Raw genomic sequence first — 15,570 nt, forward strand, 5'->3', positions numbered from 1 at the left:
TTTTTAAAAATTCAATTTTATTGGTGTTGCACCTTTTATGTTAGTATAATTCAAAGTGCTTTACAGATCATAGAGCATTCAGGACACATGAGGAAAACAAATCATAATGAATTAGAAATAGAAGGAAGTTTTTTAAAAGTAGTGAAAAATACAATGGCAAATGTGAATTCATAATATTCTAATCAAAAGTCTAGATGAAGAGGTGGGTTTTAAAAAAGGGTCATGGGTCATTCTCCACCAAAACAACCATCATCATCATACATTTATTTAAGTACTTGAATTTTTGATTAGTTGCATTTTCTGCAAAATTGTTCCCAACATAAAAGCTTAAAAGCTCTGTGCACACTGCCAGGAGTGAGCTTCTCTGGGAGAGATACTAAAACCTTAATTCCTCTACTGGGTTAAAGTGGTCAAATTACAATATATTGAAATACTGGATTCTGCTGTCAAGCATCAAGTTGTCACATCATCAGCTCTACTCATTTAGAAAAAGTAGCTACACAATGTTTCCACACACACAAAACTCTCTCAATATCCAGTTTCCACCCACACACACTGGAACAAGAGGGATCAACCAAGTAACAAAGTGTCTTTCTTATTAAAAAGAAAAAAGAAACAATACCGTTCTAAGAGAAAGAGCCAAAGCAAAACTCCCACCTCATATTTTCACTTCTCACTTGGAGGATAGATATTTTCCTGCACTATTCAACATGCTCAATGACATTTTTCCATATTCAGCAACTTTTCTCACGGGTCCCGAGAACAATTTTCTGTACAATTATTATTTCTGTCCAGCTTGTGTGCATGCGTGAGTCTGCTCAGCAGTAGCTATACCAACCTGCTCCTTATCTTTAGTACAACATAAACCCTCACAGATGCATCTCCTGGGTGAGGCTTTCTCGTAAATGGGGATTTTCCCAGCAGAAGCCTGCTCGTTGTGGATATGGTTAATCTAATTTATGAGTGAGGTGATGAGATTCTGTGGTGTTTTTTTCCTACATATTTTATTGATATCAGTGGGCACATTGTGGATGCTTTACCTGCTCACATTTTACCACAGAATTAGGCCTGAACACATATAACACTGTGAATTACAGGCAACAAAAATGCTACAAAATATCACCAAAAACCTGCAGAAACACTGCGATATTACATTTTGTTATAGGGTCTTTTTTTAAAGCCAGTATTTTGTCATAACCAGACAGGTTGAGCTGATTTGTGATGCCGAGATAGTTCCACTGATGTGATGCCAGCTTTCGAGGCGCTCAGCTGAAGGTTAAATAAGCAGACTGCTCTTTGCTTCAGTGAGCAGCCTCCTTCTGCAAGAAGTGTGAAAAAGGCTCGTGTTGCCTGAAAGACATCGCTGAGCCTGTGACGGGAAGCAGCATCCACATTTAATGATCCGATTCACACCGTACACCATCAGAGGAAAAATGACAGAGCGGACACATCTGTAGAAATCAGTGTGTTTATTTAGTGTCTTAATAATTTAAGAGTGATGAAGAGTGGATTTGGTGCTCCTCTGGTGGACAGCGTGCGGTGCTGCACCACCGCGACCTTACAGTATCTGCTGTAGTGATCTAAAGCCTGCCTTGCTCTTCGCCTTTGGACACACAGATAAACTAGAGATTACAACGATCCTGGCCCCGGCCTCTGTCGCCCTCTTCCATCCATTGACCGGGAGACACAAATCTAAGGCACACGTAGCTTAACAAGTGGAGGCGTCATTCCTGAGTGGCCTCGTGGACAGACATTAGCAGCTCCTGTCAGTCTTATGTCAGTCTCGATGGAGACCACGGCCTCTACAAGCTTAATGCATGATCAGCAAAATCTACGTCCGACTAGGTTTAAGATTCGTACTCTCACACTGAATCACAGACAGCTGTGAGCTCTGAAGCTACTTATACTCTCATTCTCCAGTCTGTGTCCCAGCCCCTTTAACAGGACAGAGGTGAATCTGTTATTAGCTCTGTGAGTCTCTCTCTGGAAGTTGCTTTCTGTGAGATGAGGCTGAAACGGTAAGTGTGTCTGTCTTTGGTCCTGTTGCTGATTGGAGTTAAGGTGCTGTAGATCCGTCCTGTTTCTCTTTGTAGACTCGCAGGATGGCTTCGCACACAAACTGGAACTGAGACTGAAACACACAACAGTGTTATTAGTTATTGGACAACAGGTCTGTCTTTAAAATGAAAACACTGCTGATGTTCTTTATTTTTCTGATTGCCTGTGTGCTGTTTTTCCTCTGTGCAGTATAACTCTACTGTTGTTAGACATCTATTAAAAACACACAAATGTATGAATGTGGTTGCGGCACAGAGGAATGTGGCACAATCCTGCCACAGATTAATACACACAGAATTCCCTTTTTTCAACTAGTTAGGTTAGATTTCTTCATACGCATTACCAAACCTATTTAACAAGACTAAGAGTAGCTTAGTTTACATTTACTGAGGAGACCTCGAAGTCAAAGAGTGTTTGGAAATGGAAAATTGGACTCAAACATTGTTTTCATGGGATTTGCTGGCATTATGACAAATACAGAATAATACCAGCATTATCCTGCACCCTGACAAGAGGGTGTGTCACCTAAATACGCCAGCTGCCATTTACAGAGACACAAACATATGAGGGAAAACCTTCACATCAGCACAAAAACATCAGAGAGAAGAGGCCGCAAAGGTCCGGATCTCCTTTCAAACTGAGGGTGATAGTGGTGGAAGCAGTGCCCGAGAAGCTGGGCATGTGACTCGAGAGCTGCCAAATTCCCAGCACTACCCCCTATTAAAGCAGTAACACTTTCCTCTCCTTCGACTACCACCACAGAGCGTGGCTTCCAAACTCAGCTTGCCTGCTCCGGCTCATCAGTCATCAGTGTAAAACCGTGGCTGTCAGGTTTCTGCGTGCGAATGAATGAATGAAGGTTGTAGATGACAGCGCTCTACAGGTGTCAAAATCTGTCACACGGTGACAGTAACTCTGGGCTCAGTGAATTTCACAGCAGGTCTCCTTTCTGCTGATTTTTCAGAAAAAAAAGTTTGAGCACCCAACTCATTTTTAATCTTCCAGGAGCTCTCTATTAAACCGCATTCCTGAAATTTCTAGTCACAGTTGGGCCTAATGAAATGTAAAAAACCGTCACGCTATTTCCATAAATTCATTCATGCACTTGAACAGTCTGTGCTGAGACATGACAAGGTAGTGTTTAGGATATAATTGTAGCTTGCAGCATACTATAGGCTATGTAACATGATGTTCCCTATGGTCACACCTTGCCATGTCAAACCGTTTTGATAATAAAACAGATTTCTTCACCTGATACTTCTGCTACGTAACATAGAAAGACGTGAATGTGTTTTGAACTAAATGATGAAGACACATCAGCTGGACCTCGACATCATTAAAAGTTCGTCTTGTTATCAGCTACAAGATATTTCGAGCCACTAAATCTGCAGATCAGGTATCATAATGTTATTGATCTGTGTTGTTTTCTGTTTTTTCTTTTTAAATGTTTTTTATGTGATAATGTCTTTTTAACACAAAACACAAAAATCTCCCCTTGAGGGACAATAAAGTTGACTTTACAATAAAACAACAATAAGTCTTTGTACCGTGGTCTGAACCATCATGGCTCGCTGATCTCTCAGTGTTTTGACGATGTCTAGCGGAAACACCGGCTGACCCTTATCCAACAGACCCAGAGCAGTTTCCATGGTAATCAGAACACCTGTCCGTCCAATCCCTGCACTGAAGATGTAATTCAAAACAAATACAGCATTAGGTGTGTAGCAGAAGCAGGTACAGTACATGCTAGTGGTGTTCAATTACAGAATAACCTGTGTGTGTGTGCGTTGGCGTGGGCGCGTGTATGTTACCTGCAGTGTACCATTAGTGGCTCTTCTCCTTTCCTCCTCTCCCTGACCGAGCTGATGAACAGCAGGAAGTCTGAAGGGTCATCAGGTACACCGTGGTCCGGCCACGCAACATACTGCAGGTGTGTGACTGCACGCTCCTCACCTCGCTAAGTCCACACGCACACACACACATGTACATACAGTGTAAAAACACACAAACGACAAAAAGAGAGCGACAATGAGCGATAAATTAAGTACTGCATAACCACTAGTTAACATGATAAACAGGTGACCTTTGGGAAACAACTCGCCCACATGAGACGAGGCTCAGACGCCGACACTGCTCAGTACGTGAGCGGGAGTAGTGGAAAAACAGAGCAGGTGAGGAGAACAAAACACGCACGTGACCAGTAGGTGACACTGAGATTAGGAAGTGAAGAGAGACACAGAGATGAAAACAGAAAAACAGGTGGGGTGGAAAATGATAGAGGAAAAAAAACATAGCTGGGAAAAAAAAGTGAAGGCGGGGAGGAGAAGGACTGATTTTGAGTTTATAACGGGCACGTGGCCTGTGACTCCATGCAGGGATTAACTCGCTCCGCCAGAGGAACAGATGGGCCCACACAGCAGTATCTGTGTATGCATGTGTGTGTGCATTCATACTTCACGCACCCTTGAGCATTATCTATTTATTTACCTGTTTGCTTTGGACGCTTCTGTGAAAGACGGCGTCGTCAGACCAGATCCGCTACTGTTTCAAGTTTTTCAGACTTAATCAGATAAACTTCTAAATAAAATACCTGCACACTGAAACACACCTGTCCGCCCACACCTTCATGGGCAAAGAAGCTTTTTTTTAAACACACTAAAACACATGACCACCCACGCACACATACTGTACAGACTGCGCTGCCCACACGGAAGTGACTGTATGTTGGTTGCACTTTGCCAGGAGTGGCTGTTGCCTGTCGTGAGCTCTGTTACGTGACATATGGCGCAAACATGGTACATGCCACTGGAAACATAAAAACAGAAACGCACCATGTTGTGTGACCACGGTCATGCTTTGGTCATGTTGCATGTGGATTTGAAAGATGTTGAGTATTTTCTCGACGATGATTAAAAAAAACACACCGCAATGTCCCAGGGGGATATCAAAATCTTGTTTTGTCAGTCACAAGTCCAAAAAAAAACCAAACAAATATATAGAATTTACTTACAGTAAATAGGAAATAAAATATTTTTCCACTTTAAACAACCTTAAATAAGAACATATTTTGATTTTGAACTATATATTTCTCTTGCTGATTAATTTCCTATCTAAGTAATTGCCTAATCAATTTCATCTCTGTTTGCTACTGTACCTGAGTGTGTGTCAAGGTGAACTGCCGCGTCACATACGCCATGTTACACTCCTCCGAGTGGCACTTCACCCGAATGTGCCCGTAATCCTTCACTTCTGGTGGATGCGGCCAGTACTGGTGGCACTTGGTCTGGAAAGTGAATGACATCACCAACAAACTACATTACATCTGACATGAGTCATCAGTTAGTCAGGATACAATTTATTACTGCTGCTACGTGACGCTGTGTTCTCCCCCGCTCGTGAAATCAAACCCTTGTTCAACAGCGTGCGTGTGTTAAAACCTGGCAGTCTGAAGAACAAGGGCGATTCATCACAAGCTGGATGTGAACTGACTGTCAAAATATATGTGTGTATATGTGTGTGAGTATGTGTGTGTGTGTGTGTGTGATCCTTAAGTAGAGAGAAACTCGGGGCACTTGACGAATATCAGGAAAATGATCAATTAATGAGAGCATCTGGTAACCAAGCAACAGGCAAGCGGCGACAGAAACATCTTCACTCAACAAGACCTTGATATCTCGCTGCCTCCGTCTCTCTCTGTGTGTTGTGGATGTGACTTCACCCTGGAATTATTTCTCACTGGTGCGACAGTCAGTCCTTACATTCAGCCGTTCTCCGCACAGTGAAACCCTGTAATTACTCAACGTTTTGCCAATTGACGATTTCTGTGTGCAAACATCACCAATCAAACCTTTTATTAGCGGTAATCATCTATTGAAGGAAGCAGCATGGAATCATTTGCTGCTACAGTAATCAGTGTGTTAATGCAAAGCTGATACTGAGCGTCTCCCTCGCTGTTTAGTCATCTCCACTCCTCTGTGTGTGTGTGTGTGTGTGTGTGTGTGTGTGTGTTTACTGTGTGGAAGTATGAACATGTAGAAGTATGTATATACCCGTCCCCTCTCAGTCAGAGTTGTTAGCATGATGATGGTGTGTGTCTGTTGCTCCCAAACACACTGCCAAAAGTGAGTGCAGGTCTGTGGCAATGGACCCTGAGCCGCAACATAACGTAAACATGCACCAGACACTGGGGGCGCCACCTAAGAGACAGACAAATACACACACACATACACACACACACACACACACACAATGCAAGAGGATCAATTTACATTAAATGCTAGACAGGGACATGACACACAGCTTCGTATATGTGATATTCACCGTGATGTGGCTGGCGTTGATGTAGTCCTCCTGGCCCTGGAGCACCACTCTGGTGGCATCATCTGAAAGGAGAAGGTTTAATCAGTGTGTGAGGGTCATAACAGATCTCGTCCACGCACCGTAGGCTCAGACGATTAAATTTCATGGGGTGCCACGGAGCTGTGCTGAAAATAAATGTTAGAGAGGCACTAGAGCTACATGGCTGTGGGTAGAGGGGAGTGAAGATAAGTCAAGATAAGCAGCACTTACAAGGCAAAACATCCTTGTATCGATTCTTGTCCATGTTCTCTGGGAGACGAGAACAGCAAAGCGACAAACCAGGTTTCCTCCTGTGTAAATTCTAGAAAGTGCAAGCATGCAAACACACACATGCATAAACACACACCGAAACATACACAAACATGAAGTACAAATTCCTGCTCTGTCACAGCATCTTTGTTTGTAGACTATGAGGAACAGTCGTAGTGAAGATTAAGGCCAACATCTGTCCTATATACAGCATTAAAAGGCTCATTATGATCCAAACTAAATCCTGATTAAACATAAAGACAAATACACACATATATATTAAACACCTGTTCAGTGTTTAGCTCCTGCATGGGTTTTAAATACCTCAAAATGGAAACACAGTGTGCCAGACTGTATCCCTCTCTCCAGCTGTCTCATTGATTCCTCCAGTGTCGTGACACGCTCCGACTGGCCGGCCGAGTGCACTTTGTCACCCTGTGATTGGCCGGTGAGCGTGAGGGCAGGAGGCAGCTGCAGCAGGGGTGCCACCCGGCCGGGACCTGGAATACAAGGACGGTTCAAGGCTGTCATCAATATTCATGAATACATGTCAGGCAGCGCAGCGCACGCTTGGATCACATGCCGCTTCAGCACTTTTCTCAGCTACACACACTCACCTTTACGTCTGATGAGCAAGGCCAGCTGTCTGGAGTGGGACTCTCTGCTGGCTCGGATGAACATGACAACTTGGTCGTGTGTGTGTTCAGAAATGTCTCGACCATTGATGAGGACCACCAGGTCTCCCTCCAGGAGTTTGGGTTCACATCGACCCGCCTGCAAACAACATGGCGTCGTTTAAAACCCGACAGATACATATCGCTACGTGTCATAGTTCACTCAGCAGAGAAGTTGATTTTTCAGTTGTAAAATGTCCCATGGAGTCCATATCTTGGTCATACATATATTTAAGGACTATAATGAGAGATGAATCCAGATATTTTGTTTATGTAAATAATGATAATCTAATATATGATTACTGAAATTTTAAAATGAAAACCAATCATTGGACGGCACATACTTTATTTTCATCTCTGCCAGTCGACTGATTGTTCATTAACCATGACCACCACATTCTCCTCTTCCAGTTGTTTCTTTTAAGAGACGGTTCAAAACTCAAAGTGCTGCACGTCAAGTCATCTCAGTGCATTTTGCTGAATCTAGCAATTAGTCCATACAGTACTGACATTTCATCTTAAGGTTATTTCTACACAGGTGGGAAACACAAGCGCATTTTCTCACCGGAGAGTCTGGTTTTACGTGCGATATTGCTAGAGGCATCTTTTGATCCACCCCACCCTGGGAGGAGTTAAGAACAACATAATGGAGTCAGGGAAGAGTAATCACAGTGCAAACATGATGTGAATGTATAACAAAAAAAAATCAGACTTTGTGTGGCTTTGTGTGGTGAGTGTATGCACACATATTGTGGAACAATTGTTAGAGAGACAGAAAGAGAGACTTACTTTAACATTGAAGCCGAACTTGCCCTCATGATCAGGGGTTATACATGTCAGCATCAGGTCACCATCGCCGAGGGCACCCTGTATAGACACAAGTAGTCTGAATTAACACACACATGAATGGATACACACACACAACTAGAGATGATAATAAGACGACTGACCTTGTCGTAGTGATGTGAGGTTTCCTCCTCTCCTATACTGTCGTCAGCTTGGAACAGAGCCTCATCTGGGCCTCGGGTGTAAGTGCCCGAGAGGCTGAAGGAGATGAAACGAGGAGATTATTTCACTCTGATCTGTAGCTTAACACTCGACTTTCATGTTCGTGATAAGAATATAATTCTAGCTCTTCTCATGTCTTCATGATTGTGTGCTTTTTGGGGAGTTTTGCACAATGTTGCGACAGTGATTTAAATATCTGTTACTTGCTGTAAATTTAAGCACAGGTACAGAATGTGACTTATTCCCTCTTCAATCATCCAGCTCTAATAAACATTGGCTGTGCAAAATTTGACCAAAGGCACATGAATATGTTATGAGAGATTTCTCACAAGACCCACAAACTTAAACTTAATTAGCTAAATCTGAGTAAATCTGGTGGCAACGGTTAAGCTAAAACATTAACCTCTTACATGTTGCGACATTTATACTGTGCACTTCTTTCCATTCAAACATGAAACCAAAAACATTTTCAACCCAAAAATGATTAAACTACCTCCTAACATGTGTCCTGCCTGAGCCCTATATGGAAAACAGTTTATGTTGTAATTGATACTAACTTGTGTGGTGAAGTGTCTCCCTCACTGCCCTTGCTGCTGCTCACAGATGCCCTGTAGGTGTAGAAGACGTCCTCCCCCTCCGACATCTCTTTCAGATCATTGGACAGCTCCACGGAAGATGGACGGGGTTTACGGATGCCGTGGCGGACTCGAGGGCTTCGCCTGCCAGAGATATAAAACAACCGTTTCAGGGATTTCTGCAAGATGTAATGTAATGTCACATATAAGAGGTTAAATTTAAGACTTTTCAAGAAACTTTTAATGACACAAAGGATGCAATTTTACACCAGTTTCACGGTCATAATGGCTAAGTATGAAAGAAGCCAGTGGGGATGATAAGGCCTAAGAATATATTCATATTTAAATCACACTTTTCTCAGTGCTTTCCATCAGTATATGAAAATAATTAACATATTCTAGCAGAAATCCAATATAAAACATTTTATAATGTTACTGCTGAGAGAAGTAGGTTAATTTCTTTTTAATATCTTCCTTTGCCGTTTTAGAGGAAGACCTGCAGGTGTCTTGATTTTTTACTAAGAACCAGGTTAGTCTGAGGACAGGACAGTCTGAGTTCAAGAGACGGGCAATGATGACGGGATTATTTCTGAGTGGGTGATACCAGTTTGGGGTGGTCGGGGGTGATCTAGAGGGTAGACTCTTGGTCTCGAGATGCTCCGATGAAAACGACCGCCGCAGGACCGGGTTCCACACCATCCCTCCCACCACCCGCTGGCACACTGGACCACTACCAATTGAAGAGGTGAAACACTGAAAAGTCTGTAATAGTTCAGTATTTATGACAAGAATCTGCGAATACAAACGTAAAAAGGTGGAGGCTCACCTCTCAGGTTTACTGTGGCCGATGCCCAGGTGCTGCGTTATCAGCTTTGTGTAGGCATGAACTGTGCTGTTGTTGTGTCTGGGGCTCCGGCCGGTCCGGTTGGAGCAGAAGAAGGTGTGATGATCCACACAGGAGCTCCACAGGTTCTTACAGGATTTGGGGCAGGGCAGACTCAAAGACACCTCGCAGTCCTGGGTCTCTCCCTACAACACACAAACTTTAGGTTCTTTTTGTGATTCTTTATAATGCATCATCTCTGAAAGATGCTCAGGTTACTTGGCAATAAAAAAAACTGCCTGTTCTCATATTTTTCATGAATGATTTATCTCTTCTCTCTCACAGAATTTGTGGAAAAATGAGAGTAAACCCCCACAGACCCCAGGTCCCAGAAAGAAAAATAAACTTTTCTAATTTTAGCTCTACAGACTAACAGCTCAATATAAACACAATAAAAAGGGAAGAATATTGTACTGACTCCACATTTATAGAGGATTTGGCAACAAAGTGTGCATAGCAATTAAAATCTGGCATTGGGACTCACATGTTTACGTTTCAGATGTATAAGAAAGCGTTTCCTCTTGAATGAAATCTTGATTATATTCCCCCTGAGTGCACAAAGTACAATTAGAAAGAGACTCAAAAAAGATACAAGAACCTGTTGTCCAATTAGCAGCATCATCACTCACCAGGGGAAGAAACTGGAGCAAATCATATTACAGAATACTGCCACACCACTGGAGGCCAAACCCACCATCAGAGGGGCATCGTTGGCGTTCTGAGGGAGGAGAGAGTGGGATGAGGGAGCAGATCTAAAGGACCCAGAGGAAGTTAAAACAGAGCATGATATAGAAAGTAAACACTACCATGGCTGCATGCAGCTCCACTCCATACAACTCCAGCGTCCGTGCTGTGTTGAGGAAACACAACTCTGCCTCGCTCTGCTTCAGCCCCCTGAGACGACACACACGCACACACGCACATACACAAACACAAACACACACAGAGCACACAGTCACCCACAACAACAGGAACCAACAGCCAAAACAAAGCGGTTGTTTTCCAGCAGCTGTTACTGTCGATACATTCATCATAATAAACTGATTTACTTGTGCTGTGGATGCAGATCCTCCACTTTAGAGAGAAAGTCTTCATCTTGCTCAGGGATAAAGTGACATTTCGAGAGGTAACCAGGGAGCAAGGACGGACAGTGATCCCCCATCTCCGCTGCAGATGGTGGAAAGAGACCGTGAGCATCCACACAGAGACAAACAACCAGACACACACACTGACATCTGGGACTCTGTCAGAAAGCTGCTGCTTATTGAGAGTGTCCTCAACAGGAGTGATTACGCACACTGTTATTATTAAGTCATTAATCATTTGTTTCTAAGAGACGGGACTTACACTGCACAGCGTAAGAGGCCAACACTACAGCTGCACTCAGCGGGCACTGCAACCTGCAATCATGCTCCATGATTACACACTGTAACAGCTCAATGCAACAACGATGCACAAAGGGATGGGCGATTTGAGGTTCGGGCTTGTTTTTGTGTTTGTTACTTACCGTCCCTCTCGGATGTCGCTCCTGATCTGGAGGAAGTACAGGTGTCTGCAGGAGACACAACAACAGGAACTTAAACATCCAACTCCTGCATTGACATGTTCCACAGAGAGTGAAAATCAAGCTGATAGCACGGTTTGACTCGAGAGCTGATTACAGAGTTGGTTGTGTGAGAGCCAAAATACTTTGCACTGACAAGATGACATCATATCCATAAAAGCTGGGTTTAACTTCAATGTCTCTGGCAGATATTTATTTTGTTTTCCGTCACTTTTGTATTGTTAAGTGCCCAGGCAAGCTTTCAGATCAAAAAAATAAATCTGTGTTTACCAGTTGCAATTACAGCTTAGAAGTTGATGCGAGAGTAAGTGTCACTGTTTACAAGTCAGAAACTTGTAATTACAATATGACATGAACGTGGCATGGGCACAGCCTCCTAGAGCCGATTGTGTGACTTTCAATATGAGCTGCCACTGCATCACAAAGAGAGGAATTCATTTGTCAGGCCTAGGGGTGAGCCAAAAAATCGATGGTGCAATAAAAACTGTCAAAAACAAACACCAATGAGTAAATTCTTCATTTTTATCCCAAACCCCTTCGAATACGACCTTTCTGTGTCACAATCAATATCTAGTGCTATACTGTTTGTCCGCTATAGCCTACGTCAGGGGAGAAGCTCATATATTCACCTTGTCTGCTCATGTTGCAGAGAGTTGGGATCAGAGATGAAGAATCGGACTCTGAAGTTCAGATAAAATGGAGATACAAGACCTGCAAAGAAATGTCATCTTGTAAAATAAGATGTACTACATACTCTTCCTTTTTAGCTATGCATTTTCATCATTTTTTAAAAGCAGTATTAGATCAGACAACCCAGTCTAGGTGAAGCTTTCTGGAGTCAGATACCTTTTATCTGCTTCTTCAAGGGCTTCTCAGGCTCCAACCATCTCTGAGAGAAAGAAATTCATTAAGTGTAATGTCTAACTGGAGCTAAAAAAAACATTTATTTAAGTATACCCTGTGGTTATCACCATCTAAACAGCAATCAGCGAGTGTAATACGTTACAGTCTCAGCCCAAATGTGCAGCAGATGAACAGTGAGCTTACGGGAGAGTGTGTGTTGGCTGTGATAGAGGCGATGGCTGTGCTGGATTCTCTGATCTGCAGACTGAAGAGCTGCCTCTCCTGCAGGCCCAGGTGGTCACATACGAGGTCCAACAGCACCACGCCTTCATCCTGCTTCTGAAAGATGGAAACAACAAACAGCATTATTACCAGCCAAAACTGCGAGTGACATTTAACAGTTGGTTTATTTTGCATGTGTAATTTTACCATGCCATATGCTGCCTGCTGCAGTGATCAATGTATAGACAGTGCTGATTATTAAGGCCTTTATGTTTCAAAATACCAGAGAACTTCTCTATAAAATGATCAATGTATAAGAATCAGATTTCCAAGAGACTATCTGTAACACTATAGTTTAACAATTCATTGTTTTATTAATCACCCTGAGGGATAACCCGCAGCTCATCTGAATTTTCCCCTCATTTCACTCTCCACTTTGAGTTGCCGGAAGATATTCCACCACATTACCTCCCTGTTTACTGTAAACTGCCGCAAATACTATGATCTAGCAACAATAAACAAAAGAAATTTTGATGTGTGTGGGTGACAATCGGTATAAACTGGCCTGGACACCCTTAAAAACTTGTTTTGTTCTTTTGACAGTGTAGATCTGTAAAAAAACAATGAGACTAATGTAAAGGAGAGAAGCACAGGTGTCGTATGCAGAGCTTATTAATGTTACTTCTTTGTTCATTACAACCACAGCACACTCTCTGCTCTCCCACTGTTAACATGAGGATGTTGCACAGCTGCTGTCAAAGAAAGCAGCACTGTGCCCGTCTTCCTGCATATGCCAGTGTGTGTGTATATTTATATATATATATCTGCTTGTCGAGCTGCCTGTGACATAAAAGGCTGATGATGCAAATGGCTCCCAAGTGCGACAAGCTCCAGAAGCCGTGGGAGGTGATCATGTCCTTCAAACCAAGGTCAAAGTGTTGAACGAGAGACGTGGATCAATGTGAGTAGGAGAGAAAAGTCTGCCACCGTATCACGCACTGACGTTACAATCATTAGCGCAGCAGCAAGACAGATAGGAGCAACATACGATCCCTTCAACTACAGACAGGAAACAGTGTGTGTGTGTGTGTGTGTGTGTGTGTGTGTGTGTGTGTGTGTGTGTGTGTGTGTGTGTGTGTGTGTGTGTGTGTGTGTGTGTGTGTGTGTGTGTGTGTGTGTGTGAGTGTGAATGTGTGTTACGCACGCTGACTCTGAAGGTTTGGATATTGCCGTCCAGCAGCTGAACTAGGCAGAGCAGGTCCGGTTTTGGCATGTCTGTTACCACGGTAACTCTGCCTCCCTCTCAAGACAAACACCCTGCCCTCAGCTCGTCACTGAGAGGGGACCTGAAAACACACACAGACAGACACACACACACACACCACAAAACCAGTGTCAGATGTTTCCAGGCTGTTGTCTTCCACTGAAAGCACCTCCCTCAGGATGACACTGTGTGGTGACTAATATGTGTTAGTTAGTTTCTAGATGGAGCATCGGGCTGCAGTGAGTAATGCATCATGAATGTGAAGGAGTGACTCCGTGTGAGTCTGTGTGTGTGTGAGTGTGAGTCTGTCTGTGTGTGTGTCAGTTTGTGTAATTCCTTATTATTTGGCCTGGGTCTGAACATGTCCCTTCCCTCTCCCTGCTGCTCTCCTTCTGCATCTCCCCGCCTTTTGCAGGCAGCTGAATGATAAGAATGTTAAACATTTTCAGAGTTGAGCACGCCCATCTACAGCGCTGCAACTGATCTCAGACAAGCCGCTGGAAGCGACGCATGGATAACAAACACACAAACACACAGACACTGCTAATGCATGCATGCACGTAAAACTTACCCGTGATACTTTGATCACAGTTATCTGTCTATGAGTGTGTCTGAGCATCTGAATGCATCCCAGTGTTATGTACGTACATGTGTCCTGCGTTGACTCCCAGGTGAACAGTTAATGAATCCAGGCCAGTCTCAACAGTGTTTCTGAAAGGACACACAGTGTTAAAGAGTTAATGTTTGAACACAACAGCACACGCTGAATACATTAAACCTAGAGCTGCTCCCAGTTTGATGACTGGTTTTCCATAGAGGCCGGCAAGTAAATGCTACACCTCAAAGCAGATTCATCATGATGTGGAGTCTATGACTGCACTGGCTGTAGCCTACACCTACTATCTCTTTTAGATATGTTGAAGTTAGTGCACATATGAGAGTTACAGATGAGGAAATGAAGATAGATGTTATTTTAAAACCCTCAAACACACACATACACATTGTTGTCAGGGGCTAATCTGTACAAGTTGAATAGATTTAAAAAGAAAAACACCCATTTTAAACCTCATATCTAGCTACAGCCTCGTCTCTACTGCTTCACCTAGATTGCTCAATTAATGAATAACCACCCAGGCCTGTCTGAGTAATATAAGGCCCATAGTTTTGTTCTCCTACAGAATCCGCCTATCGATAATAACTACACTGTGGTCTCGCTGTACTTTGAGCCGCAGAGCGAACAAGGAACCTGTTGACAACCTGAAGTTTTCTACAGCTACACCCAAAAGGAGGAACTCCGCACGGACAAACTTTCCTCCAACCACGGCGGTCCTCGTAACTCCGACTCAATGTTGTTGTTTTTGTTTTTTGTTTGGGAAGAAATGGTTTAAAAGAGGGAAAACGCATGTCTACCTCAGTCGTCCCGCTTCAGAGACGGGTCATATCCCTCAGACTGTCCGCTGTGGAGGCTTCAGGACGGGGCGCGTCGGAAGAGCCAGGTAGAGTTAGGTAAATATCCGGGACAAGTTTCTCATCCCTGGCTGCGCTGCTGGCTCCGCCGCGCGGTCCCGCCCCTTTCGCCGCCGCCGCGCGCGCTCCCGGTGGGATGCGCGCTACAGGGGGCGCGCGTCAAAGTTTACTGTAAAAAAACAAGAAAAACTAAAGCAGCAAAGTAGATAACACACATCTAGGCAAGTAGGCAAATACCACACTGTAAAAATAGTAAATCTAAGCGAAAGTCTTGCATTCAACGTGTTCATCAAGGTAGTAGCCTATGTTACTACTTCAAAACCATGAAAAATCTGTTTAAATTAGTAAAACAACTAAAAGGGAGAGTAGCAATCAGCAAATTCCCACGTGTGAGTAGATGAATA

The 15,570-nt window shown here is 43.4% G+C and overlaps 1 protein-coding gene across 1 annotated transcript; it reads right to left on the reverse strand.

Moving 5' to 3' along the window:
* Nucleotides 1-1,428: 1,428 nt before the first annotated feature.
* On the reverse strand, nucleotides 1,429-15,265 carry ptpn3 (protein tyrosine phosphatase non-receptor type 3). The gene is made up of 27 exons (XM_083990447.1): nucleotides 15,110-15,265; nucleotides 14,348-14,410; nucleotides 13,640-13,781; nucleotides 12,418-12,552; nucleotides 12,217-12,259; nucleotides 12,000-12,081; nucleotides 11,314-11,358; nucleotides 11,154-11,206; nucleotides 10,856-10,973; nucleotides 10,613-10,700; nucleotides 10,436-10,524; nucleotides 10,291-10,354; nucleotides 9,750-9,952; nucleotides 9,528-9,653; nucleotides 8,906-9,067; nucleotides 8,291-8,384; nucleotides 8,130-8,207; nucleotides 7,906-7,962; nucleotides 7,284-7,440; nucleotides 6,991-7,166; nucleotides 6,628-6,718; nucleotides 6,379-6,440; nucleotides 6,108-6,254; nucleotides 5,213-5,341; nucleotides 3,870-4,015; nucleotides 3,606-3,741; nucleotides 1,429-2,131 (listed from the first exon to the last, which is right to left on the reverse strand). Exons 3-27 carry the CDS (start codon nucleotides 13,706-13,708, stop codon nucleotides 2,057-2,059), a joined length of 2,625 nt encoding a protein of 874 aa, XP_083846573.1. The 5' UTR covers nucleotides 13,709-13,781; nucleotides 14,348-14,410; nucleotides 15,110-15,265; the 3' UTR covers nucleotides 1,429-2,056.
* Between the last annotated feature and the right edge of the window lie 305 nt (nucleotides 15,266-15,570).

Source organism: Trachurus trachurus (assembly GCF_905171665.1).
Source record: "Trachurus trachurus genome assembly, chromosome: 16".
NCBI classification, from domain to species: domain Eukaryota; kingdom Metazoa; phylum Chordata; class Actinopteri; order Carangiformes; family Carangidae; genus Trachurus; species Trachurus trachurus.